General features: G+C 37.4%; 1 protein-coding gene across 6 annotated transcripts in view; it reads right to left on the bottom strand.

Moving 5' to 3' along the window:
* The window catches only part of TBC1D5 (TBC1 domain family member 5), a 251,111-nt gene that overhangs the window by 36,972 nt on the left and 188,759 nt on the right, over positions 1–25,380 (bottom strand). For 2 of the 6 annotated variants that reach the window (XM_057424934.1, XM_057424936.1), the window contains exons 15-18: positions 20,559–20,644; positions 15,598–15,863; positions 11,285–11,347; positions 4,636–4,799 (exon numbers count right to left, since the gene is read on the bottom strand). In XM_057424934.1, coding sequence (XP_057280917.1) covers positions 4,636–4,799; positions 11,285–11,347; positions 15,598–15,863; positions 20,559–20,644 — 579 coding nt within the window. The remainder of the gene's footprint in view (positions 1–4,635; positions 4,800–11,284; positions 11,348–15,597; positions 15,864–20,558; positions 20,645–25,380) is intronic. The other 4 variants (XM_057424935.1, XM_057424939.1, XM_057424937.1 and 1 more) reach the window with 2 other exon arrangements.

The following is a 25,380-nucleotide window of genomic DNA, read 5'->3' as shown; positions in this document are numbered from 1 at the left end:
AAAAAAGTACCCAAGATGTGTACTATGCACAAAAGGCATGCTCTTCTTCAAAGAAATTTTTGCATGCATGATTTGCTACTTGTGGTTGCTTAGTATTTATTTTACTATCTGTTTGATTTTTGTATACCACTTCTACTCCAGCAAAACTGTCGTGTTTGTATGCTTAAACACAGATTCCTAAACCAGTAGAGCAGATGACTATTTAATTGAAAATAATGACACACATTAATTTTCTAACCTGTAGGGGTACTAAAAACTAACTTCAGATTAGCTATGTAAATCACAGACAGTAACAGTTGTTTCTACCTGCTTGTGGGACAATAGCATACGCTGTCAAAGTTGATTTAATTAAAAAGTCTGCACAGTCAAAACCAGCATGATGCATGACTTTTTTGTTCAGGATTTTTTGCTAAGAAATGAGGATTCCAATAGGCCGTGTCTGTAAATCATTCTGGTAAAGAAAATAAACTGCTCCAGATTTTCCTTAGACATGTTTGCTTCTTGGGAATTTTTTAACTAACATATTTTCCAAATGGCTAATTTGATTTTTCTCAACTTGAAACCTTTTATGAAGAAATTTACTAATTAAAATATACAGTTTCTCCAAATCACAGATTCGTTTTTAGTCAAAACCGTCTTTCTTCCGTGGTTTTTCTTTTTTAATGAAAGGTTTAAAATGTTTATATTGTTTAAAATTGATATATTGTTGCCTGAAAGTTCCCTCTCTGGCATACCTCTATGGCTGAAAGCAATTTACAGAATATTTGGCCAGAAAGTGAGACCAGCCAACCTTATTTGTCAGAATCAACGTCTAAGTAGCTTTCCTATTTGCCAAAGAGAGTGGTAGACTGTCCTTAATGGTTGCTGGAGATGTAAATGAAACATCATGAGAAACAAACGGACCACAAATGCACCCCATTTCCCAACTCTGCCAAAAAGGAAATAGCAGTAGGCAGGCAACAAGAGGAAATTTTCCAGGACTTTATTCCAGCAAGACTGACCCAGCCAGAAGATAACGGGCACTGCTGGGCATTATAGATTAAAAGTTCCTGTTCATGTTTATGGGAAGACGGCTTCAGCAAATGCAAACTAAGTTATACCTGTCAGAAAGACACAAATTGTATAAAGGGGTAGGGAACCGTGTCAACGCTGAGCTCAAAACAGTCTTTCAGTGGGCCTCACGTTAACATACAGCTGAGTGCCACTCAATAGTAATGTGAAAAACATCAGGCTACCGAGGGTTGCCAAAACATGATCTGATGTTGTGCATTCAGCCCTGAGGCTGTAGATCCACTTCCTTAACTAAATAAATCAGAGGACATCTGTTTCTGACAACAGCACTAAAAAAGTATTTCCACTGATCTTTGCATTTGAGAGGAAAAAATATCCAGAAGACTAAATATAATGCAAGTGACACTACCTTAAGAAGTCTGTAATATGAGGAATGGACACATCCTTTTCCTGGAGGCAATGAATCAAGTTAAGCATCAATTTGGATCACAACTCTTCCAGAGAAAGTCCCAGCTTGTTGGACCAGCTTTAGGAAGGAAAGAATTTAGACAAGTCACATTCCAGTTTATCCCATTACAGGATCCCAGAATGACTGAGGTTGGAAGGGACCTCTGAAGCTGACCTTGTCCAACTGCAATTCAAGCAGGATCACTGCGTCCAGACAGCTTTTGAGTATCTACAAGGATGGAGACTCCATAACCTCCTTGGACAACATGGGCACAGTGAAAATATGATTCCTGATGTTCAGACAAAGCCTCCACTGTTTCAGTTTTTACTCACTGCCTCTTGTCCTGTCACTGGGCTCCTCTGAAAAGAGCCTGGCTTTTTGCACCCCCCTTCAGGTATTTATACACATTGATAAGATACCCCAAAGCCAAGAAAGAATTTCTCAAGGCTGAACAGTCCCAGGTCTCAAAACCTTATGTCATAGGAGAGGTGCCACAGTCACCTCATCACGTTTGTAACTGAACTGTCTCCAGTATGCCCATGTTTGTCATGTACTGGGGAACTCAGAACTGGACCCAGTACTCCAGGTGTGACCTGTGATGATTACATTCCTGTTCATCCCATGACAATGTTACAGTGATGTCTTCTGGTCTGTGAAAATCACTTTTTTTTAACTCCGTGTTGAAGGATGTATTTTCATGTATGTATTCCATTTCCATTGATTAGAAATGTAAAGATGAAGGGAAAATGGATTCTTTTTCATCCACTACACCAGGAATGCCTGGTTTTAAAACCAGCTTTTTGTAAAGTGATTGATGCACAACTATGTTCCAACAAAGGTAATTTCCCCAATACTTAACAACATAATCTGTATAATTTAGAGTAAAAAGGTAAAACAGTTTAGTTTTATAAAAAAAACCCAAAGACCTGAATTCACACCTTCTTTTGCCTCCAGAAAATATCTGTAAATTAAGCAACTGGAGAATACTGATGTAACTATTACGGGACCTCAGAATAAATTCTCTGGGGTTTTCTTCTCTATGTGGAAAATGAGGTATCAGGAGAATTGCAGTAAAACAAAAAGCAAACATCATCCTGAGCAATAGACAACACATTTAAACCCTTTCCTCTTGAAGCTGCTACCAAATCCTTTTTCCTGTATTAAAGGTCATAAGGAAATAGATTTTGGTAGCCTAAAACCTTTTCTAGCTTTTAATTATAAAATGCTACAATGTAAATTATGCATCATAGTTCAAAGAATTATTTTGAAAATTTATGTTCTCCTTGGTTTATCATTATCAATCTACTGAATAATCTACAGATCTTTTCTAACGAATACGTATTTGTCTAATATTCTTGAAAAAAGCATTAATCAAATATCACTTTCATTTATTTAATTATTTTTTTAAATCTGAAAAACATGTTAATCATTAATAGATCCTAATTGAGTATGACTATTATAATGGCAAATTCTCCTATGTTCAGCCTGGAGAAGAGAAGGCTACGTGGAGACCTCATAGCAGCCTTCCAGCATCTGAAGGGGGCCTATGGGGATGCTGGGGAGGGACTCTTCATTAGGGACTGTAGTGACAGGACAAGGGATAATGGGTTAAAACTTAAACAGGGGAAGTTTAGATTGGATATAAGGAGGAAATTCTTTCCTGTTAGGGTGGTGAGGCACTGGAATGGGTTGCCCAGGGAGGTTGTGAATGCTCCATCCCTGGCAGTGTTCAAGACCAGGTTGGACGAGGCCTTGGGTGATATGGTTTAGTGTGAGGTGTCCCTGCCCACGGCAGGGGGGTTGGAACTTGATGATTTTAAGGTCCTTTCCAATCCTAACTATTCTATGATTCTATGACTCCCACTAAAGAACTATGTCTCTCTCCTTTAAGAACTATGGAGGAGCTATTCTTAAACTCTACTAGTGCAAAATGCCCAAGTTCTGGCCTGGACAAAAGTCGCAAATGAAAGCTGGATTTAGATCTTGTTAAACCACATAAAAATAAAAGTTCAATAGTCATATATTTTTTTTTTTTCAACTCATGAGGACATGAAGATAGATATTAGAGTTGTTGTTTTAGCTTTAAATTCAATTCCTCTTAAATGGACACAAACCAAAATTATAGCTTCTTGTTGACTAACCACAAAACACAGCTTTCCTTTAGACAACATTATAGCATGTGGAACAAGAATTAAACCTTCTCTTTCAGTGAGCAAAACCTGAACAAAGTTGTGCAAAGTTGTGCATTTCATCAGAACAGTTTTAGTATCAAATTGAAAAGATGGTGTGACTATTAATAAAGATTCTGCTGTTTAAAGACAAAAATGCTGAGATGTTCAGATTGAATTTCTGCATAGTATTTATCTTTGAACACCTAAAGAATGCTGTAATACAGAAATATTGTTACTACAATTCCTACTCATTGAAATCAATAGGAAGTTATACGAGCAACCATTTGAGAAAACGGAATGGAGAACACCACTATGCCTTCACCTTACAAAAAACATAGTTTTCCATCTACTATATATCTGGTTTCTAATCATCAAGAAGAGAGTGGGTAACATAAAATAAACAAGAATCCTCCAGCTCCATGGTATATAAGGTTTATCAAAGTATTGGTCCTAAAATATCTCTGATGGGATGAGAATTTCTCTGGAACACACCCACAATAAGAGCCGATTTTCTTGGATAAGAACAATCTGTTTAAATAATAGTTTCTTGTGGCCAAACGGAAGGTCAGAGCAGTGCAAGAATAGAACTGTGACTGCACACTACAGATGCTACAGACACTGGGAAACCTCTCATGTATTAGGGAATTTCAGGGACAACAGATGGACATATTTGGATCTGCTGAGCATTCATGCTTCCCACTGAACTGTTTATTAACTTCATGAGTACACCAAAAGTCTAAAAAAGCAAATACACTTACAAGACTTTTCTTTCTCACAGGAAACAGGCTCTTTCATGGTTTCATTTCAGGTAGAATTATAGGATGGAAGCCTTAATGGAGATGTTACTCAAAAGAAACAGTTGAAATAGATTATTTCTGCTTTTGCCATTAATGTGTGCTTAGGGAAACATTTACAAGTGCAAGTGCTTAATGAATGGGAGAAATAATTGCCTCTAGCAAGTAATGCAGTGTGACATTAAAACAACTTAAAAGTTAAAGAACTCACCGACTCTTTTCTGCTCATAGTTTTGCTTTGGGAACGGGAGCGGGAGATTGTATTGAAAAAGGAATCCTTTTTTGATGCAGACAAAGGTGGAGATCCTGTAAATTCACGTCCTCCAGACAAGCTCTCTATGCTTGGAGATGAACTGATGTTTTTTGAACTTTGGCCTGTAAAGCAAGTATAAAGTAACAAAAGAATTAATCAATGGGCTGTTCCTTTTCCCTGTAAATACTTCCTTGTCTTAACTGACATTCACTAAGATTCACAGGTAGCTCAACACAGAATGAAATGTTGAGTGTGTCAGCATGCACTGTGAGATTGAAGGACTACTCTGACACAGAATAGTGTATATATAGATACACAGACAATTACAGATATATAGATACGTACACAAACACACAGTATCCAGAGTGTGGATGCTAAATTATACATATATATATATATATATATATAATCGATATAAATACCATTTTAATTTATATACCCACAGGCTGAAAACCACCTCTTGCCTGTGTGGCATGATGAGTACCAACTCATAATAAGAAAAATAATCCGATGTCATAAACACTGCAAAGGAAACCCTTATTGTCTCAACAAATAAACTATAAAACTTGGCAAAGACAGTTAAGAACAATAATGTCAGATTCCAAAAATGGGTTGGACACTGAACATCTAGATGACAATATCTAGGCTTACAAAATGAAAAAGTAAATTAAGTTTGGGAAAGAAAGAAAGTTCTCATGCTTCACATTTTAAGGCCATCTCTAACTAACAGACATTTTGATGAAATCTACTCACGAGTTGCTTTTTGTCATTTCATGCAGCTTTTCAAAAGAATCTAGTGTTGTCCACTGTCGTAGTGAAGACATCAGAGTAGATGCCTGGGCTGTTACACCACAACACTGCATGCAGGCAATCTTTTGTAAGGACCATTTCTTCCAATTGAGGCCCATGGCATGTTTTGAAATATTTAATTTAAAATTTTATTTTGATTAGCTCCAGAAGAAAATAAACCAAACAATTAATATGCCTGTTTTCATTAACTTTCATTAAGAAAGTGCTGAATTAGGACAGGTGCTAGTTTAAAGAAACCTTTCTATTATGTGTGTGAGGAAGTCAATCTAGAGTCAGCCAATGCAGTTCTAGAATTTTCCACTCTGAAAAAAATTAAACTAAAGCTCTAGAATTCTTCCCTTCTCTTGTTTTGTGCACTATTCTGATGAGTTTGCGTTTGTTCTTTTTCCTTTCCTTTGTTTTTAGTGCTACCATCTAAAGAATTAAGAATGGTCCTCTGAAATCAAATCACTCAGATGTCTCAGGTGCAGCTTCATCTCCTTTGCAAGGCTGTCATCGAATTCACAGAAACCAGTAGTTTCCCACCATCTACGCCAGCTTTACTCCCAGATAAGCAACAGATTACCGCAAAGACCTCGCAATGTATTTAGTCTTTTGTCATTGTGGATGCACTACCAGTTCTGAAAACACAAAACTAACTCCTTTTCCAGAATGGGTTACTGTTCCCTTCATTATGCACTGTGGTCTTCCCCTATGAGACAGGTTTCTAGAGGGTAAAAGAAAACTAAAAGACAAAGAAATGAGAGAATAAAGGCAGAAAATGCTTCAGAAAACACAGAAAGAAATTTAGATTTAGATACAAGAGGAGACCACTCTGCTAAGATGAAACATGTTAAACCAAAGGAAACAACTAGAAAAAGTTACTCACACAGACACATATCAATTAAGTCACTTAAGATCTAGAACAGTAACTGTCCTCAAAGCGGCATGGAAGTCAGTGGTGCTGTGGTTGGCCACCTGACTGGTGGTGACAAAGCCCAAGCCAAGTTCTCAATGGTGTCTGACCTACGCAGCATATATTGCACAGCTGCAGCCACATGAAACCAGCAACTCACATTTTCTTAAGAGAATAAATGCAGATCTACTTAACATGTCCTCTTAGCAAGAAGACTGTTAAATGCCAAGAGACTGAACTGGCAAAGTGTCACGTGACAAAACAGACGAAAAAAGGACAAAATGCAACAAAGGATCTTGGTTTAATGTTCCTGACTTTTTCTGCAAGAAAATCAGCATATAAAGTGCTTCCCACCTTCTCCTTCATTCTCTTCTACCTTATTTTGCTCATCTCTCCCTTATTACGCCCTTCTTCTCATACCCCTGTGGACCTTCCTCTGTCTGCCTCTCCTCTTCTTCAGATTCTTCCACATTGCCTCTTCTGCTTCAAGTTCCTTATTCCAACTTCTTCCATTATATATCGTTTCCTTCTCACCAACTTAATTAACTACTTTTTAATGTTTCTTCTTAGCCCTCCTCTAGTTACTTACCACCTATCACTTAGTCTGAACAGCTTCCTTAAAGTGCAGGAGACAGAGGCTTAACTTCTGCCTTCACATTTTATAAAGAAACAGGGTATGCATTCATCATATGAATGTGCATCTTCAGTTCTATAAGTGTAAGTGGAAAAGGAGAATACACTGCGTGGCAAACAGCAATAATATTTATGTCAGAAGGAAGTTTTTTTAGAAGATTTCTAATTTTAGGATAAAATCATGCCACTTGGCAACACCATTATCCTTACAGTTGCCTTTACATAAGACAACGACTTTTTAGGCATTTCATAGGCAATTTACAATGGAACTGTGGTTTTACAGTAGGTAAAACTTAAAAATAGTTTGGAACAGATGGAATTACATATCTTAGCAAATAAAGCATTTTTAAAAGAAATTCACACAGCTAAGACAGAGCAGCCAACATAAATGCTAAATATAAAAAAAATCTATTTCGTGGACTGAGTAAAGTACAATGAAAAAGTATTTTATTATGTATAAATCAGATTAAATGGACTTTCTTTTCCATCCAAATAATAAGAAGATAACTTCCACGTAGGATGAAGATTAAAAAATCCCCAACCAAAAAAAGAAAAGAGTTAAACGATGAACAATGCATGTTTTTCACATATGTCTCCACTTCATGGCCCATGCTTAACCCACTTCACCTGCAAAGAAGCAGATTATGTGTTAAAATTTCATCTAATTTGAGAGAGAGACACTTTAAACATATGTGAGGTAGCCATGCACATGAAATAAACAGTTTGGTAAAATGACGGAAAACATGATTTGTAGGGAATTTTTCCTCTGTATATTCTGTCTTTCAGTTCTAAGGAAAAAAAGTCCAAAATATAACAGGAAATTGAAAAGACAAGAGAACTATCCTTATGGCCACCACTTTACTTACTAAATAGCAACTCTTCAAAAGATTGATCAAAGTTTAGAGGAATGGAATATACAACTACCTGCATAACTAAACAGGAGAAGAAATATGTATAGCTGAGATTTCGTGGACAGAACAACACAACTGTCTTAAAAGGGAATTTGCTCAAGTAATACAAAGAGCTTTGACTTATCTGGTTCTTATGGACCATAAAATATAACAAGAATGAAAAAAAAAAGCAGTACAAGATGGAAAGAAACCAAGATACAGATTCAGTAAAACAGAGGTGATAAAGATACTATTTCTGTATGTTTTATACACAGGTAAGAGGAACATTTAGGATGCACCTTATCCTCCTTCATGAATAAGCAAAACTGAGAAAACTATCACCAGGAAACACTAGATTTTTATTCAACTTCAACCACGTGAACAGTGCTATGACACTATACGATTATCTGGGGATGTGATCAAGAATTAAGCAAGACAGAAAGAATAGCACTTATGAATAATTACAGTGTGTTGCAAGTCAGCAGAGTTCTTGGGATCAATTTCCAGGGGAGTCATCTTTTCTACAATTGTAAATAATCCTTACTTATTCCCTTCATAAGGGAATAAGAAAGTGGAAAGACAAATCACACCAATCATCATTCGGTTGATATGCTGGAGGGAAGGAATGCCATCCAGAGGGACCTTGACACGCTTGTGAGGTGGGCTGATGCCAACTTTATGAAGTTTAACCATGCCAAGTGCAAGGTCCTACACCTGGGTCAGAGCAATCCCAGGCACAGCTACAGGGTGGGCAGAGAAGAGATTCAGAGCAGCCCTGCAGAGAAGGACTTGGGGGTGTTGGGTGATGAGAAAATGAACATGAGCCGGCTGCAGTGTGAGCTTGCATCCCAGAAAGCCAACCGTATCCTGGGCTGCATCAAAAGGAGCGTGACCAGCAGGTCGAAGGAGGTGATCCTGCCCCTCTACTCTGCTCTCGTGAGACCTCACCTGGAGTATTGTGTGCAGTTCTGGTGTCCTCAACATAAAAAGGACATGGAACTGTTGGAACAAGTCCAGAGAAGGGCCACGAGGATGATCAGGGGACTGGAGCACCTTCCGTATGAAGACAGGCTGAGAAAGTTGGGGCTGTTCAGCCTGGAGAAGAGAAGGCTGCGTGGAGACCTCATAGCAGCCTTCCAGAATCTGAAAGGGGCCTATAGGGATGCTGGGGAGGGACTCTTCACTAGGGACTGTAGTGATAGGAAAAGGGGTAATGAGTTAAAACTTAAACAGGGGAAGTTTAGATTGGATACAAGGAGGAAATTCTTTCCTGTGAGGGTGGTGAGGCAGTGGAATGGGTTGCCCAGGGAGGTTGTGAATGCCCCATCCCTGGCAGTGTTCAAGACCAGGTTGGACAAGGCCTTGGGTGAGATGGTTTAGTGTGAGGTGTCCCTGCCCATGGCAAGGGGGTTGGAACTTGATGATCTTAAGGTCCTTTCCAACCCTAACTATTCTATGATTCTGTGATTCTACATGTTTTCCCTAATGTAACAAAAAAAGCCATCTATCATTTTTTCAACACAAACTTTTAGTGGAACATTTAACTGAAGTCACTGTGACGCTTTTGAATTCCTTCAGATTTATTATGTGTGTATCCATTTCCAAGGCAATAACAAGCCTCACCTAACTTTGGAAATAACACTATAGCACCAGTGCAGAGATTTCAGGATCTTGGGACGATTACACAAAATGCCATTTGTATCTTCTTTGTCATGTGTCGTACTTATTTCGTATCTTTCTTATTAAGCAGTGTGGTATGTTTTCCTCACTCAATAGCTAAACAAGAAATTAGTTTGAGAGAGTTTCTAGTATCCTCAAAAGAAAAAAGAAAAAACCACCAACCGAGAACTCTTACCCTCCATGTAGAATAAAAATGTATAAAGTGATGTATACTAACCAAACTCATCTTCTTTAGCAGCTTAATCAGCAACTTGAGAACATCACTGAATCAAAACTCTCATTTTCCTCTGCTCATTCTGTCAACCTTAGATAAATACATTATGTCTCCTTAAAAGAAGATTAGAGAAATCTAATCTCTGACCATCTAAGCACATACCAGAAGGTCCTAAAGCCAATATGAAACAAGCTGAAGAAATACCAAGCATGGAAATAAATGCTTACAAGGCACACAGAACAAATAGTGAAGGATTCCTGACGTAAGCAGTAGTCAGAACACGCTTCTGTGTAGGATGTCTCAAATATATATATATGCACACTAAGATGCATACATAGTTCACAGTAATGATGCACAGGATTTCATGCACTAAAAATATGGACTTCTGAGGCAAAATCTTTCAGTGCTACCTTCATGTGCTGGCTCCCAGCTGGCTCACTACTTGCCTGTTGCTAATGATACGGGGGTTGACCCCAGGCTTACAAATATTCTGCCTCAAAACCATTTGGAAAATACACAGGTGTGGTAGTGGGAAAAGGGACCAAACTGTTGGTATGGCTGGCAGGGCAGAGGGTGGAGACATGTAATATCTTGAAAAGAAGAAAAGTTTAAATGTCATGTGATCTATAATAAGGACTCAGAATAAAGTAAAAAATGTTGACAAGAGGAGTGGAGAAAACCTACAATGAAAGAAACCCAAGCTTCAGGTGTTGCTACATTTGAGTTAAGTTATAGTGGAGATAACCATGACATTTTGGAGGTCTCTAATAAAATACCTGAAAACATCAGAGGAAGACCACAAAAGGCACACAAAACTGATGGTTCATTCTGTTTGGCCCCTACAGAAGGGAAGAATAGCTTCATAGATATAAGGAGAACAAGGACAAAGATACCAAGAAGAACAGAAGTACAGCACAATACATAATTCAAAACCAGTCTGAACTGCTCATCTATTACTCTGTAGTTGCTATAGTCAGGATGTAGAGTATTAAAATTTGCAAAAAAGAATGAAATGAGTTTTATGAAACTTTTCAGATAAATTAGTTTTCCCTTTTCTCCCGCACCGAGACTGGAACAAAGGCTTCCATCAAACCATCTCATCACACAAATCAGTACGCTTATTACTTCAGGCCAAGGCAGGTAAGCTCCTCTTTAGTCAAGTGCATCAAAGTAGCTGTTCAACGCAAAACACCTGCCTCAAACAGAATAGGGAAGTAACGCAAGCAAAAGAGGCACTGACAGTAGAATGGTCCCACAGGACAAAGGTGAAACAGACGACAAAGTACAAGGCAAATGCACATTTTTAACGAAGATGGATGCTGGTGTATAGCGAATGTAAGTGAAGGGCCACACAGCACATCAGGGAGTGATGAAGTGAAGCTGATTTTTTCTCTCTACACAACAGTGCCACTCGGTGGATGGCCAACGGCAGTGAATGGAGATGCCACGCTTGGGAAAACCCGCTGGGCGGCTTCGCGGCAGTACCTGGGAGGGCAGGGGGATGCTGCGCAGGGCCCGGCAGCCCAGCATCTGCCTCTGCCTCGCCTGCTGAACAAACAACAGCGTTAGAAGGTGTCCCCAGCTTGTGCAATTCACTGACGTAAAGAGCTGCAAGTGCGGGGTTTGTCGCTGGATGCCCCTACTTTGAACACAAACAGCATTGTGAGAGCTGGCAAAAAACTCTGGAAGTTTTAATACTCAGCACATTATATCCTGCATCCTGACATGTGCAGAAAAGCAGTGGTTTTAAGAGATCAGTTTATAGCTAAATCTAAACTAAAACAATCAATCAAACCCATTTTGCTTCTGGTACTTTGCACTGACAGTGTCATTTTGCTAGTTTGGGAGAATAATATTCTTACTGTCAATAAGATTTCATAATTGCCTAAAAAATGTGTATTTTTTTTAAAAAGGAAAAAAAAAAGCATTTGTTAACCAGTGTTTTAGCCCTTTAAGTTTTATTCAGCTCTGCTATCAGTAATGACAACTTCTCTTCCCTTCTGAAAAAGCACACTCATTTTCTAGACGCGGTCCATAATTAGTTCTAAATAAGGAGATTATTTCTTTAGGGCATATTGGGTGGCTGTGGAAATTCTGTTCATGTTACAACAAATACCACAGAAATATCAGCTCATAAAAACAAACAGTAGTCTGGAAACTCTTTAAACAGCTGATCACAGTTTTGGCAAAACTTCATCTTCAAACTGGTCCTCTAACGTGTCCTTGTGATAAACCAGCATTTACATCAAAAGCCTTTTGGATTTCAGCGTGAAAGGACCTAGAAGGAAAACTATCAGGGAAGAAGGGAAGAAGTGAAAAAATAAGTGCCTTTTTTTCTGGCAACACACTGCGGTTTGGGATTCAAAGAGCATCCAATATTTGAATGCTCAAGAACCCAGTGGAACACAAAAGGTAACAATTCTGACTTTTTTTTTTCTTATTTTTTTGTTATCAATATTTTTCAAGACAATGAACTCAAGTGACAATCCAATGAACTTGACTGGAATTCAGACTGTGTGCCAATGAATTCCTTCACTGTGTAGGATCACGAGAATATTTGAATCCTTTTCTATTAGCAGGCTACTTTGCATAACTAATCAGTAATGATACCCGATCTTCTTCTGTGCCGAGGACAGACTGAATGGGACTAATATACTATCAGGAGGAACTCAACTTCCAATTAGGTGCTGGATATTTCGTTCAACTCTGATTTGTAATGTTGAAGACTCATCTGGAATTACAGGCTTGCAATTATTTTTTTCATATTATTAGTCTGCTGTTTTTTCATTTACATTATGTAAATTCTATGTGTGTTTTTCTTGAAGGAGTTCAGTAAGTACCCAAACTTCAAAGTGAAAAATAATTACTATTGATTATGTAAACCAACCATCCCTCGTCTAGAGTATAGCACAAGCTACCCCTGGAGGTGGCAATAGGAATGGCACTTGTCACTGCTGCTGCCTGTGAGGGGTAACTCTCTAAACAGAGCTGTTAAAGCTGGGAGAGGATTATTTTGCCAGTCCTGCAAGATATTTTGTTACCAAGGACTTTTTCACACTTAATAAAAAATTAGATCAGGCAATTAATTTAATCCCTTCAAATTTATAATCTACATATTAATTTAAATTACCAGCACTACTTGAGAGTTCTAAACCTAAAAGGAGTAATACAATCTGAGAGAAATGGATGGCTTCTTTTATGACTTGGTGCCTATCAATCAGCCTTACAGCACTTCGGTCTATTATACTGTTCAACTGAGCATCTGTGAGTGTTAGATCGACTTGAAGTGCAGATGCCTATCAATTTAAATCCTAAATCCACGCCTCTGCCTATCTCAGCTAGATACCCAAGCTCCAGGAGGTTGAGCAGAGCTGAAAATACAGTGAAGAACAGGAATATCAGATAATTAGTGACAGCTAGTCAGCAACTGGGGAGCCCTATAGTTACAAACAATGCCAAATAGCTTTCAGATACTCAAAAGCTAGAGCTGAATCCAGACTTTGAAAAAAGCCAGCGTAGAAGGTAAAAAGGCATGTACAAAGTTAATCACAAAGAGGAGTGGATGAGAGCTTCTGAGGCATGAATATACTCTAAATCCTGACTCTTAATGACTGGGATAGAAGTACCCGCAACTTCTCAGAGCTGTGGGGGGTGCTCTCATTCACTGGAGACTGTACAGCAATTTCCTGAGGTGCTGATACTGTCCTGCACAGAACTGAAAAGACTTACTTGCAGTTTTAAGGCTTGATGGAGGTGGTGCTGAGTTGTTTACAAAGGTATCTGCATCAAGCTTCAAAACAGTCTGCGCCACACTGTCACTGCAAAGAGGGTTCCTTTTTTTTCTGCTAAGCTATTCCTACATTTAAACTTACTTCAAAGACAATTCACTGGGCAGCCTTTAAGAGACTTTCTATTTCCTCTGCCACAGGCAGTACACTGCTAACTGTAAAGGTCTGGAACAACAAACATAGCACTAATATGTAGAACAAACCTCACTCATCTCAACTGATTAAAGAAAGTGTATTTACGTTTTGTTGCCTTTAAATTACCCTCAAGTGTACCAAACGTATAAACAGCACAGGGTGAGAAGAAGCTGCAGGTAATAAAGCACTGCAGTTCTTTTTATTTTGTCTTACCATGAAAGCTCTTTGTGCCCTACATCATAAATTTGCTCAATTTGTCGACAGCTTTACCAAATCTCCAAATTCCTTTTGGTACAGAAATACGACAATGACCAAATGTAACTACAATTTTTCATACTGATTCTTCTATGGGAAATGTGAGGTGCATTTCTGCATGATGCAACATGTTAATTGTCACATACAAGTGTAAATAGGGTCATCCTTGACCAGCTAGACCAATATTAACCTACAATCGATTCCATCTATAGAAGTTTCTTCAAATTGTACACTTATTTTACATTAAGCAGGGAAAGAAAATAACCACTTGAGGACCACTTTTTAAACCAAAAAGTAAAAAAAGAATAATGTTATATGAGAACTATGGATACTTTTTTTTTAAGCAAAAAAACAGCCTCTCAAAAATTGTGAAAATAATTTCATTCCACACCTTATTTTACTTCCATTGTTGTGAAGAGGATTTGCATCAGAGATTCACTGTGCTTCAGTTTCGCGTTTGTACTGCAAAACGCTTGCTAGAGCAATTTCTCAGATTATTCCCTGATTCTGAGAGAAGCTGCCTACCTGGATTTTGCCAAGCAGTTGCAGTGGCCCTTACAGATGTGCCTTACAGATGTGCTTCAAACAGATGGTTGTACCTTTCAATTCTGGTCCCCAGCGTCTGCTGGGGATGTGATGCATCATGAAAGGACTACCTTTGGACCATATGGGTGCCACAGGAAAGGGAAAGAATGCCGACTTCAGATATAAGTATTACTTCCCTTCCCTTACACTTTCAAATCTGCTGAAAAATATGAAGCAATCCTATGTAATGGTTCAGGTCAACCAGCACCAGCTCTCAGAACCGCCACTCAGGACAGGTTGCTGGAAGTGGCAGGCACTGTATCACTCTACATACCCCATGCAAAGAACATACTGCCACAGGCTGTCTGAAGATGAAAAGCAGTAACACATGTTGAGTGTGGCGGAGTACAGAAAACAGCTACTGAAGCTGAGCTTGTGACGCTGTTGTTTGAATAAAGTATCCTCAAGAAATACATATATATACATATATAAAGGCTCGAGAAAAAGAAGTATTTACTAAGCATAGAAAGTGCAGAGGACCATCAGCAATTATTAAAAGGCAAATATATGTTATTGTTCAAATAATTTCTCAAATAAACTCCACACACTCTAAAGGGAATAAGATTTCATTTATTAAGAATTACTCTGTAATTGATCCAATTGTAAATGATCTAAATTGATAAATGTCCTTCCCTTGTATTTAGCTAATAATGTTATGCATCGGATTCGTGCCCAATAACCTCAGAAAACCGATATGAAATTAATCTTAGAGTTACAAACATGTTGCAATGAAAAATTAACTGGCTGATGTTTATTGTAACAATATAGTTTGTTGGTATGTCTGATGCAATTTCTGGTTATATATTTTTTTGAAGGTTCAAAACTTCCTATAGTATTTGTACATTCTTGAGCTAACATCGACTGCTGGATTACATTGCAAACGTGCTGTTTTACTAAGCACAGATGTCCTGAATTTAACAAAATTATGTTTGTTTTCTTTGTTTCCTCCAAATACATACCCATTGATACATGATCAATAAAAGGACTTTCTTCAGTCCTTAAGACAGATCACATTACCACATGTTTCACCTTTACCTTTGCCCAGCTGAACTGGCATGCTTTCGGACTTCATCATCCTCTGCTGCTGTGCCTGGTGGTGGTGGTGCTGGTGGTGGTGCTGGTGCTGAGGAGCTTCCACTGCGCTTCTGATAGGCATTGCAGAGGTGGGGAAGCTGCTCCCGCCAGCAGGAGCACCCACAGCCCCTCCTGAAGCCATAGCTGGAGCAATGAGCTTTCGGCCAAAATTCAGTAGACTGTTGGAGACTTTGTTAATGTTCAGTGGGGCAGCCTTAGCACTGGCGCTGGAAAAAAAAGAGAAGAAATCATCACATCCTTGACGGTGGTGCATGCACTGCTCTCCAAAAGAATTCCAAGACTTGAACATTACACTGCACCCTTCCAATACTACAGTTGCACCATGATACACACAGGAACCACAGGGACAGCCGTGGTGTGAGCTGTTCCCAGCCAGTAGTGGACAAATTGTTTTGGCCCTTTCTTCCTGAAAATTCCAGACTAATCCCAAACAAAGAAAGTGTGCACCAATTTCTTAATTTGCCTTTTAAAATGAAAAAAAAAGAAGTAATGACAAAAAGCAATCTAGGCTCTAAAGCACCGAAAACTTTATGAAACTAACTCCTTGCACTTCTCAGCCAAAGACTGCTTTAATATTCTGTGAGGTTAAATTCTCTTAGATGTTTAAAATAACTCAAACCCAAACACTTATTTTGACTAACACCAGACTGTATTTTTAGGCTGGCAGAGATAGATGTCTCTTGCTCTTACTTCACCTCTGCCCAGCCCAGCCACTTCAACCCAAGCACTTTACAAAAGGAATCTTTATTTCTAAAGTGATTTTTGCTGAAGAATCATTTCCGGATGTAACACATATACTGGATCATGATCCTTATAATTGTTAATTTTTAACTACAGTGGCTATTTAATTCACTTTAGTTATATGCAACATTAAGAATGAGGAAACAATCGAACCATTTAATATTTAAAATAAAGAGGCAAAGAAGCTTCTAATTCCCAATAGAAGTGACCACATAACCCAGCGATCAGTAAAGCCATTCCTGTTTGTTCAGGCAATATTTTCCTGTTTTATATAATTAGTGCTTGAAATACCCTTAACAGAAACATATCACAATCACAGAGACTCTTCCACTCCTGAGGTTGTATTTTACTCAGCTGTACTTCAGTGATATAAATAGCTGTCTTTAACAATTTTGAAGAAATACATGTAATTAGAAACAATACAATCATTGTACTGGGGAAAAAAAAATAGTTTTGCAATGTTTTGGGGAAGTTGAGCTAAAAATAAACTACAAATGAATTAATATGGGTGACTTGTAACTTGTGCAGGCACCTGGAAAAGTGATTTTGATTTTGCTTTTCATATCATTTCCCTATTTGTCTCGAGATTTTTTTTAGAATACACAATATAAATGCGCACACACATATAGAACATATCCAGAAAATAACAACAGCTGAGTTGTTTAGACTCAGAATAGATACAGTTAAAATGAGACAGCAGGAGAAAGAAATGTGAGCCTGCACACTCATGAGATACAGCCCCAAGCTGCAGAGGGACCTTCTGCTATGTACTGGCGATGAAGAAGGACAGCACGTAGCATTTTTTAGGGAAGCATCAGCACAAAGAGTGGGACAAAGTGCTGCTTCCCAATTTACGGAAGCTGGAAAGGAATGATTCCTTAATGATGATTACAGAATACTTCTGCGTCTCCCGAGTTTATCGATTGCTCCTGTTACTACAAAAAGTCTTCCTGTAGCCACCTGAGAATGACTGACAAAGTCACTACAAAGAGAGCATCTTCAGAACTGTAAAATACTCTTGCAGGAGTCCCATATGGTTTCAAAAGCAAACTGAATACGTCACAATGATTTTAAAGAAGAGGACATAGTAAAATTATTGCTATTAAATTTTACACTGCCGCTACCTATCAGATCAATTTAGTAATCAGTTCCCCAAGGTAGAGCAGAGATACTTAAGGGAAAAACAGAGATCTTTTTCTATTCCATCACATAGACGTTGCATCAGAAGAGTCAGCACAGAGCCTTTTGTTTAATGCCTTCTCCATTTCAGAAAGAAAACAAAGATTGTAGATTTGAAGGTGGAAGAAGAAATGCCAAATGCTGGCTTAGCAGACCTCAGTCAATTATCAGCAATTTGAAATGAATCTGATTAGATCCTGATTTCAAAGGTCATACCAGTAATAACTTAGCTGAGATTCAGAATCCAAACTTTGGTATATTTGGCATATATTTTCCTCTCATTCTGCTAAAACTAGCCACCCAAGAGTGGGTTAGTATATATCATTCACTCACCTGAAACATCACCTTAGAATTTAGTGGCTTGCACATTGAATTCAGGTTTGTGTTGTCACAGGTCTACTGCCTTGACAATCAGTAAAAAACCCTTGGCTTTGCACAAAAAATGGTATTTACCAGAAGTAAATCTTTTCCTCTGACAGGCTACTGGATGCTTTGAGAAAACTGCACCATTGGAATCATGCTGGTCCACAAAGCTTACACAGAGGCTTGCATCTGTGCCCAACAGGTTGTTTCCTTCTTGTTTCTTTTTTTTTTAGCAATATTTTGCTTAATAAGTCCTATCAGTTTTCCTTCTACACTATTTAATTTGCTGCTTTTACATAAATATAAACCAGGAAAAGTTAGCTTAATTGCATTATTCAGATGGTTGGAAAGAGACTTTTTGAGAAACTTCACTTTACAGGAACATTAAACACCAAAATTCTTCCCTAAGCCATTATTTATGAAATATGATTTAAAAAAATGCTTTCAACAATAACATGCTATCATGTTTTATGACTATTTGAAAACTAGAAAGGATAGTTGTCAGAGCTCCTAATACTTGCTATGAACTGATACTGACAATAACCATTTCAGAATACATACATGAAAAATAATGATGCCATCTAAATTTCTTGTCAAGAAGTGGTCTTAAAAAAAGGCATTCTTAAGTAAAATTTGTTGTGCAACTTCTCTGAATCACAGCTTCAGAAAATGAACAATAGCGAGGTGCTGGATCTCTGGAGGAGGTATGTTAAAACTGAGCTGAAGTTCAGGAACATAAGAACAATGTATCTGTTTCTTACCATTTAAATGTCTGATATATTAACGCAAAAGATGATTACAGTCATTAAACATGAAACAATGTCTACATTTTAACCATCTAAATGTACCAGACATGCACAACAATGACAAGAAAAATGCTGATTGATTAATGTTGTAGACTTATTAGCAGATGCATTTAAAAGTAAGGCATCAGTTTAAAAATATGAGTATCAAGGAGACGCGAATTCCACCTATGAAGGAAATAACTTTGTTCCATCACAATAAGCATCATTGACCTTGACTGTGAATGGTGTATTTTTAAACTAGCAGTAGGAAGATGATTCAATCCCTGCGGTTTTCTGCTAAGATGAAAATGTTTTGTTTTAAGCAAGGCTTATTCAAAGGCATTTCTTTCTTTAGTAGGTGGCCATTATGAGAGATGAGAGACAAATACATGAACATGACAGATTAGAAAGTTTTATATGTGATAAAATAAGCAATGTATACTAGCGATCTGCCAAGATATTTTAAATACATTATTGAGCCCGTGGAATTAAAGATGAAAAAGATCTGGTAGCTGATCTAATCCATCTCTCTGCTCACTGCAGAACCATTTGCTGATGTTACCAGTTCTCTCTTCAGTCTGTCTTAAAGAGATTTACTACACTTGACCTACTCTAAATGCTCCTGTGTTGAGATAAATTTACCCCAGTTATTTGTCTATCTGAACTATTGTAAAAAATTTCTCCTCTCCTTTAGTGTGTGCCCTGTAGGTATGTGTGCAACGATTATATCCCCACATAAATTTAATGGACATCCGTTACCTCAGAATTTATATTTCCAACCGGTGTCATTCTTGTTTGGGCTTGATGATCTTTTATTATTTTTTTTTTTCCAGAATCCTTGAAATGATTCTTTTGGAATTTTCAAATAACTTATTTTTCAAATTTAGACAACTCTTGAGACTATTCATTAAAAGAATAAATGTAAACCCACCATGATATAAATATAAACCATCAAGAAAATGCAACAGAATGCAGTAATTTTTGACACACTTCCCTAACTTTAAAGCCTGTTTTTTCTTTAAAAAACGTTGCTTTTGCAATCACTACTCAGCTTTAATCTCCATTTTTAAGAGCTTTTTAATCCACTCCATTTTAATTTTAGCTAGTTTTTAGTGTAACTGGTTTAAACAGAATTTGACAGAGGTGCAAAGGTTGAAAAGCCTGCAAGTTCCTATGAAACAGCAGAGACAGTGTTTGGCCAGGGCCATGGGCAATCCAAGAAACTTCTAGTGATGGTGTAAAGTGAAGCAAGGCATTGCATCTTGTGCTGGCTTGCCTGGTGCCCATCAGCAGCCACCACCCACCTGCAACTAGTGCCCACGTTGTGGCCACCCAGTTGGGGCATAGATACCTCTATACTTGTGACCATCAGACAAAATGGCCTTGACAAGGACTTTAAGCAGCAGTGGTACAAACCATTTGCAAAACAAGGGACGAATGCTGTAAAAAGGTTTAATAAAACTTACTTCAAACTGAATTTACATTAATTGTATTTAACTTACACAGCTTCTGGTACATGGATACTCCGGACTGCAATCAGATGCATCATCAGAAATAGTTCGGCTACAGAACTCACATTGCCAGTATTTTACCTGCTGCTTCTAGTATACATGTCATTGTGTACGAATGTCTTTAACCTTAAAAAAATTCCAGTGAGCTGACTGCAATACTTTCATTTTTCATGTAAGAATAGGCAACGTAAAGATTCAAAATAAATAGCGTGAAAGAAATACAGGTGCTCCTAATGCTGCTTATGTAATTCCTGTTTGGGATAAAAGTGACGCTGAATTATGAAAGGTTTTAGTTCAGTGAGCACATTCAGAAGTAGCTTACCGGGTTTTGTTCATCAAGTCTGCTCCACGCGCTTTGTAATAATCTAAATTTTGTTGGAATTGATGAGTCACTGGTCTTGGATTTCTCTAAAAGAAAAAATAAATTAAAAAAAATAAAAAGAATACCTTATTGGAATTTTCTGAAAGATTTAAAGAAAACATGAGAGATACAGTCATTAATGAAGATCAGGAATGTAGAAATTTAAAGACCATTTCTTTTCCCAGGATCTTGGTTTCTCAAGGCAGTAACGCCACTTAGATATAAGTGAAGTCTTAAAATACTTAAAATAATACTAAGCGTTACCAGAAGTCCACTCCATGCTCACAGAAAGTAGTGCTCTTTCACACAGCAACGAGGTTGAGGCTGGAGTGGTAACATTTCTAATTAAATCAATAATTCTTGGACAAATTCAGATACTGATCTGATGTCTTCCGTTAGGCCAGCTGTAGAATTTTGCCAACTCCAAGGAGAAGTGTTATTTTGAAAGAAAATAGTACTAGTAAGGAGAAACTACAGCTAACACTTCGAACTGGATGTATCACTAGAAATGCCTTGGTTAAGCATTGAATTGAATTTCGTGATACAACCTGCACACTGCCACTAGATGGCACACGGAGCCTTTTTTCTCGCCAAATTTCACTCTAGTCAAAACTGAGACCACAAGTAAGTTCCGCTACAACGAAACATATATAATTAATATTGAAGGCAGAAGCCACTTGTTAGTCTCTACCTCTGCCATAATGAACCTATTTCACTGAAACCCTCAGTAGTTCTGAAATCATCCTTTCCGGATCTAATTATCTGCTGAACATTAGATTTAGACCAAAGTATATGCATAAAATCTCTTGATCGAATGAATGCATCCTGAAGGATGCTATTTGGAGGGGAAAGTAAATATCTGTAAGTAAAAAAATTTTCATACAGATGAAACCAAAGTAACAGAGAGGTATGTATATATACACATACACATACACATACACATACGCATACAAAAACTGGAAGAGAAACAGCTTAAAGAAATGATTTATTTCTAGTGTAAAAAAAAAAAATTGGTAAGTTTATGCATAATAATCAGATATATTGTATAAACCAGTTCTAAATACCTTCCAAGTATTTGCTTTAAAGGTTTATAATACCTCATGTTCTGCTCTGCCTTCTTAATTCCTTCTAGTAGTAAATATAGTTTCAATCAACTACACAATGAGCTTTTTGAAACAGTTACAAATGAGAGCACGTTACATTTTTGATGGAGTCAGACTTCAGCTGTTTCAGCTTCACGTATATATTTGCCCTCCAGATTTCATTATAGACTTGAGCATCCACAGTCTTAGCCTCTCATTTTCCACATAAGAGCAGATAACCCTCTTTCCTTGTAAACCTTATTTTTGGAGGAAGATACAGAAGTTGCATTTTGAAAGACCAAAATATTTCATGTGCACAACAGACTTAAAGAGGTAGTAGATATCAAAGGCCAGGATGATTTCTGGGGTCAAATTTAAGGCTGGGAATTTCCAGATAATTTCCTGCAGTCAGACTTAATCTTGTATGAAATGTCCCATTTTCTTTCTTTGGAAATACATCAAACATTTTTAAAGTATATCCTGTTTGTAATGTTCATTAAAAAATTAAACAACTAAAAGCTATTAGGCATTAAAAAAATCCTTATCTATCCTACCACCCACATTGTAATGGGTGCCTATGTTTTAATTCTCCTGTTATAAAAACAATATTTGCATAACTCTGCCCATTCACATGGCTTGTAAGTCAGCCCTCATCAACTGACAGCAATAACAATGAATCAGCTTTAGTTACTATTGCTCTAGTTTGGTAATTCAATGCATTTCTATGATAATCAAATCCAGACTGACGTGATGAGGAAAATTGATGGTTCCGCAACTCCTATGAGAGTAATAAAGCAATGTAACTTTTCTCCCAAGAATTAAATAACTTTTTTCTTTATATGTTTTGATGATCATTTCAACAAGGTGTAAAAGTAAGAGATGGTTGAAAGAATGGGCACTTCTTAGTCATAAGACAAGTCCTTTGAGGAATTCATGCAACCAGATGCTAGCTGATTTTTGCAATTAGTTTCTAGTAACTCAGTATACATTCAAACTTAGCAAAACCATCAAAATTTCTTTTTCCACCACCCAATAAATAAAAAAGATGACCACTCATTGCTTCTGAATAAATAAAAAATAAAATAAAAAGAAATCATGTGGAACAATATCTTGAAACATATTTATGCAGAAATGACAAGCAATTCAAGACACGAAAGGCTGATCTACTATCTAAGCACTTAGAGCCATTAATAGAAATAATGATCTAACTTGAACATATTGAATGAGGCTCAAGCATTACTTTCACAGGGGCCTATTTAAAATCCTGTGAGGTTTTAAAGGTATCAAAGGAAGCAGCAGTTTAAAGTACTATTACATGCAGTGAAAGAAAAAGCCCTCAGAAAAAATGCTGTTGAAGAAAACATTAGAAATGTAAGACAGTAAATACCAAGTGTTACTGCTGCAGCTCCTTTTCTAACACAACAGAGAAATCCTTTTGGAAGATTTCATTACTCAAAAAACCCCAACCTGAGGTATATGTTATCAGACAAGTATCTGTGAAGTATCACCACAGAAATTTTAACTACTTCTGAAAACTCAAATTCTGAAAACTCAGCAAAAAATACGATTTTATGAAGATTATGATCTTCATGTCATTGTGATGGTCCTTTAAATTTATATTCTTTTTAACAATTTCAATCAGTTAAATGTAAGAAGCAGAAATGAACACCTACACAATTAAAAAGTGTCTTCCTTATGAATTTAAACTCATTCCTCTCTGTAAGCATACAATTTGAGCTGTGCCCTATTATATTCAATGTATTAGGACTGAAGGCTAAACAATTTACAGCAAAACATAGCTCTGCTGATTAAAATATTCACAGTAACCAGATTTTTTTCCCTATAGAGTGCAATTAAGAATGGCCCTATATATATCTTTAATTGCTTAAGCAAGTAAAGTTTTTCCTTTTTTTTTTTTCAATTTGTGTTCTGACTAAGTACCTCAGATAAAATATTTGGTCTTAAAAGGATAATGTTAAAATGAGAGTGAAATCAACCCTTCCAATTAGCGGTTTGTTGAATCCCCTAAAGAAATTGTGTAAGGGCATTATACAGATTAACATATTTATGGTTTTCCCCTTCTAAGGAAAGACAGTGCAGAAGTCACAGAGAAAAGCTGCCTGCACCCATACTAGAAATCCATCTTTCTCACACCCATTTTGTAGGAGCAGTCTGCTGGTTTTATCATTCTTCTAATCTTAATTTCTAACTACAGCAATCGTAGTTTCAACTGGTAGAAAATGCCCAATTTATACTTTTAAAAGGATAGTGTAAGAAATTGAGATACAGAAACACACAGAAATTGATGTGATTTTGGACTCTTTCTCTTCAAAATATATTAGTCCTGGCCAGAGGGAAGAGATGCCTTAAAATGTTTCAGGTATCTCTGAGATTCTCCTGCTTCTGAATCTGTCTTTGCCTAAAAGATGCCACCTTGTCATCTGCCTGCTTAAGTCCTCACCCGTCCTCCTTTTGTTCTCAGCCACCACCGGACTGACTCACTCCAGTTCCTGTGGTGTGCAGAAGGTTCTTGAGGGCTTTCTTATTTGGCTCAATTCACCTCCACAGTCATAGAAGGGACCCATGCCTGCTCTCTTCCTAAGCAGGGGGCTGAGTCCACAGTCACTATCACACCCAATTCAGAAAAGATTCCCTAAACTTGCATAAACTGCTGAAAAGCAATTCCCAACAGCTAAGGATCGTACTCTATGCACTCAAATTCCCCAGTATAACCTTTTTCCTCCCTGGTCTCTGGAGACATACCACGTTACAGAATATTACCTACAGAACAGATAGGATATAGCAAAGCATGCTTGTGCATGACAGAAGTCACAGGCAGACTGTTCTACAACATATTAGGAAAATCAGTTACTGCAATGTAATATTACATTTCACCATCTCAATACACATTATTTGTAAAAGCTGACATGCAGATGCAAGTGGAAGAATCTCTGTAACACTCTTTCTTCTCCTTTGCCGAGGTGGTTCCCCACTTCTCTGTTCAGTATTATTAACAGGGAAAAAAAAAATCAAACACAATTTTGCACAAAGTCTGAAGGCTCAGAATAAGAGACAAAAATGAAAAAAGAATTTCAATATGTCTGAAGAAAAAATGAGACTTATTTCAGCGAACACGCTATTGCTTCAACGCCAAGGGAAAAGCACTCGTCATTAGAGAAATGAATTGCTCAGCTGTTTATAAGCAAAAAGCTCTGGGGGAATTTCTCAAGGCCCAAACCACAAAGCACTGCAGGGTTACACAAACATATGTTGCAGGTGTTTTAGGGTAGACAGGTGGGAAAACCTGAGCTACTGAAAAATACTCCACTTAATAGACTGTATCTGAAACTAGATAACCTAAATGAAACAGAGAAAAAACAAACAAAACAGCAGCAGTGAATTATACATACATGCAGCAATAAGCTAACCAAAATAATAACCTCACTAGAGCCAAACGGGATTTTTTAAAAGTACTTTTTTCTTTATATTAAACAAATGTTGCCAAATACAAATTTTTTTTTCTAAAAAATTAATATTTTAAGCCTGAACCAAAGAACAGACTGAACTAAACATTTTTATATATAAGAAAAGGATAATGGTGCAGTGTTGTTCTTTTTATGAAAATATTTTTAAGGAACAGTTTGTTCCTTTTTTTCCCTCTTTAGCTGACAGGGCAATATTGGTTTGTTGTTTTTTTCATA

The sequence above is a fragment of the Pezoporus wallicus genome, unplaced genomic scaffold (genome assembly GCF_028554395.1).
Source record: "Pezoporus wallicus isolate ANWC-B61680 ecotype Strahan unplaced genomic scaffold, APGP_CSIRO_Pwel_v1 contig_3181, whole genome shotgun sequence".
Taxonomy (NCBI): Eukaryota; Metazoa; Chordata; class Aves; order Psittaciformes; family Psittacidae; genus Pezoporus; species Pezoporus wallicus.
The sequence above is the reverse complement of the archived record's forward strand: the minus strand, read 5'-3'. Positions and strand labels throughout refer to the sequence as shown.